Here is a 2,891-nt window from a genome sequence, read left to right as displayed (position 1 = left end):
TCCACCTGCCTCTGCCTCCCAAGTGCTGGGATTAAAGGCATATGTCACCACTGCTCGGCTAAAACTAAAAGTTTTCGAGAATGGCTGAAAACGATCTGCTAAACCCAGATAGGGAAAACAAAATTGAATTCAGCCTGTCCAGTGGTGCCGAATGAGCCAGATCACAGTGCCACCTTCCTTTTCTCACCCCCAGCTGTCGGTGAAGGGTGTTTATGCATGAAATGGATCTCTTTGCAGGCATTCTGTGAGTGTCAGCTTGGCCCAGCTCTCAGCCACCATTTTTCGAAAGGAAGGCCTGCAAGGATGGCCTCAGTTCATGAACCTCCTTCAGCACAGCACCCACAGTTCCCACAGCCCTGAGAAAGAGGTACTGGCACTGCCCCGTTGGCTGGCAGGCAGACGGGACTAAGGCTGGACGGTCCACGACACCTTTTCTTATGCCCTGCTCCTGGACAGGTGGGACTTCTGCTGCTGAGTGTGGTGGTGTCCTCCCAGCCTGAGGCATTCCACGCCCACCAGCAGGAGCTCCTTCAGCTTCTGAATGAGACTCTCAGTGACGTCAGCTTCCCCGGAGTGCTCTTCTACTCCCTGCGCACCCTGACTGCCATGGCCCGCTATGTCAGACCGGATGACGTGGTGAGACGCTGGCTGTCACCCCCGTAATCCCCGTCCACTTGGTTTTGTGTCCTCACTTTCATAAGTTTTGGCCTAAGCTGCTTGAGAGTTCTTCCTAAGGGTTGAGGGGACAGTGTGTTGGCTGGGCCTTGCCGGCTCCTTCGAGGGTATGCTATAAGGAAGCCTCCAGTTTCTGGCTTCTGGGATTAGGCTGCATGTGCTTTGTGTGGTTAAGCTCACCCTGTGTCTTCTAGTCTGTCGCACGGATGTTGGTGCCCAAAGTCGTCACGGCACTGAGGACTCTGATCCCCTTAGATGAGGTGAGGACAGATGGGAGGGATCTCCTTTTGGAAGGGAAATGGAAGCACACCCACCCTGGTCCCCTAGGGGAGCGAGTACCGTACCCTATGGCTCACCTGTCTGCAGGTAAAGGCCTGTGAGGCCCTGGAGGCCCTGGATGAAATGCTGGAGACAGAGCTGCCCATCATCAACCCGCACCTCTCTGAGGTCCTCACGTTTTGCCTGGAGGTGAGCCTGGGGTGGGTGCTGCCCCTTGCTTCTTGGTTTGCCGTTTTCTTGCTTGTTTCTGATTCATGTTAGTGTCTGTCTAGGTGGCTAAGAATGTGGCCCTTGGCGAACCGATTCGTGTCCGTATGCTCTGCTGCCTCACTTTCTTGGTCAAAGTCAAAAGTAAGGTAAGTTTCCTCTGGGGGTGTTACCCCATCCTGCTGTCTCCACCATCAGTCGTATCTGTGGTCTTAGTCCCGCTTGAGGTCCGGGCCAGCCTTCTATCCCTGCCTACAAGATGGGGAGGCTCTGGCTGGGCTCCTTGTGGTTGGGAGGATGGACTTTATCCATGAGCCTGTTCTGGGAAGATGTTCAAGGAGAGCCCTCCCCTCTTAGGCCTTGCTAAAGAACCGCCTCGTGGCTCCCTTGCTGCATGCCCTTTTCCCTATCATGGCTGCGGAGCCACCTGTGGGCCAGCTGGATCCTGAAGACCGAGACTCTGATGACGATGATTTGGAGATTGGGCTAATGGGAGAGACACCCAAGCACTTTGCTGTACAGGTGACGTATTGGCCTCATCTTCACTGTGACCAAATCCCTCAGAGAAACACCTTAAGGGAAGGAAGTGTTGGCATGGCTTCGGAGATCTCCATTTACTGTCGTGGAAAAGGGATAGCCAAATAGAGGGGTTCAGGCCACGGCAACCAGTAAGCAAAACAGAACCATTCACGTAATGGACAGGAAGCAGAGAAGGGATCCAAGAAGGAGACAGGGCAAGATAGCTCCCATAGGATGTGGCCCTGAACTAAGCTCTGCCTTCTGCCTCTGGCTCCTCCTAGAGACTGGCATTAGATGATTAACTCATCCTGAAGTCAGAGTCCTCCTGATCTAATTGGCTCTGAAAATATCCTCACAATCTCTTAAGCACTTCCCAGTCCAGTCAAGTCGATTATTAAAATCAACCACCGCACCCAGGTGACCTGGTAGACACACCTATAAGCTCAGCTCCCAGCACTGAGGAGAATTGTAAGGCTGAGGTAGAATTGTAAGCTTTGGGCAGTCTGAGCCATCCCATCTCCACAAACTAGAACCAGCTATCATGGGTAGATTATGGGCTGGGTATTAAGTGAGAACAGGAGGTTAGAAATGGAGTTACAGTCAACCTGACTTTCCTCAGGTTGTGGACATGCTGGCACTACATCTTCCCCCTGAGAAGCTCTGTCCCCATGTGGTAAGTGTGACTCTCATGCTCTTACTAGCCCTAGGTAGGTATAGTACCTTAAAACCAAGGATATTTGGGTATAGATAGTTGTGATGGGCCTGTTGAGAAAGTAGCAGGCAGGCTCTTGCTGGGCTCTCAAGAATGTGCCATGTACTCCTCTAGATGCCCATGCTGGAAGAAGCCTTGCGGAGTGAGGCCCCATACCAGCGCAAAGCAGGGTTCCTGGTGTTGGCTGTTCTATCTGATGGTGCTGGTGACCACATCAGGCAAAGGTATTGTATTCTCCTCCTGTCCCAGGGTGAGGTGAATCACATGGAGAGGGTGGCTGTACACTCTAGCAGTCCTGGTGCCCCACTTTCAGTTTAACTGGTTTTATTGTTTATTTAAGACAGGGACTCACTGTGTAGCCTTGACTGGCCTGGAATTCATAGAGATCTGCCTACATTTGCCTCCCAGTGCTGGGATTAAAGATGTGCATCATCGCCGGGCGGTGGTGGCACACGCCTTTAATCCCAGCACTTGGGAGGCAGAGGCAGGCGGATTTCTG

The 2,891-nt window shown here is 52.6% G+C and overlaps 1 protein-coding gene across 1 annotated transcript in view; it reads left to right on the top strand.

Moving 5' to 3' along the window:
- Positions 1–2,891, top strand: part of Ipo4 (importin 4) — a 9,803-nt gene that overhangs the window by 955 nt on the left and 5,957 nt on the right. The window contains exons 5-12 of the mRNA XM_031361592.1: positions 238–367; positions 457–636; positions 870–935; positions 1,042–1,143; positions 1,227–1,310; positions 1,519–1,683; positions 2,300–2,353; positions 2,507–2,616. Of these exons, the coding sequence (XP_031217452.1) occupies positions 238–367; positions 457–636; positions 870–935; positions 1,042–1,143; positions 1,227–1,310; positions 1,519–1,683; positions 2,300–2,353; positions 2,507–2,616 (891 nt within the window). The remainder of the gene's footprint in view (positions 1–237; positions 368–456; positions 637–869; positions 936–1,041; positions 1,144–1,226; positions 1,311–1,518; positions 1,684–2,299; positions 2,354–2,506; positions 2,617–2,891) is intronic.

The sequence above is a fragment of the Mastomys coucha genome, unplaced genomic scaffold, assembly GCF_008632895.1.
Source record: "Mastomys coucha isolate ucsf_1 unplaced genomic scaffold, UCSF_Mcou_1 pScaffold9, whole genome shotgun sequence".
NCBI lineage: Eukaryota > Metazoa > Chordata > Mammalia > Rodentia > Muridae > Mastomys > Mastomys coucha.
This window is presented reverse-complemented; position numbering and strand designations above follow the sequence as displayed.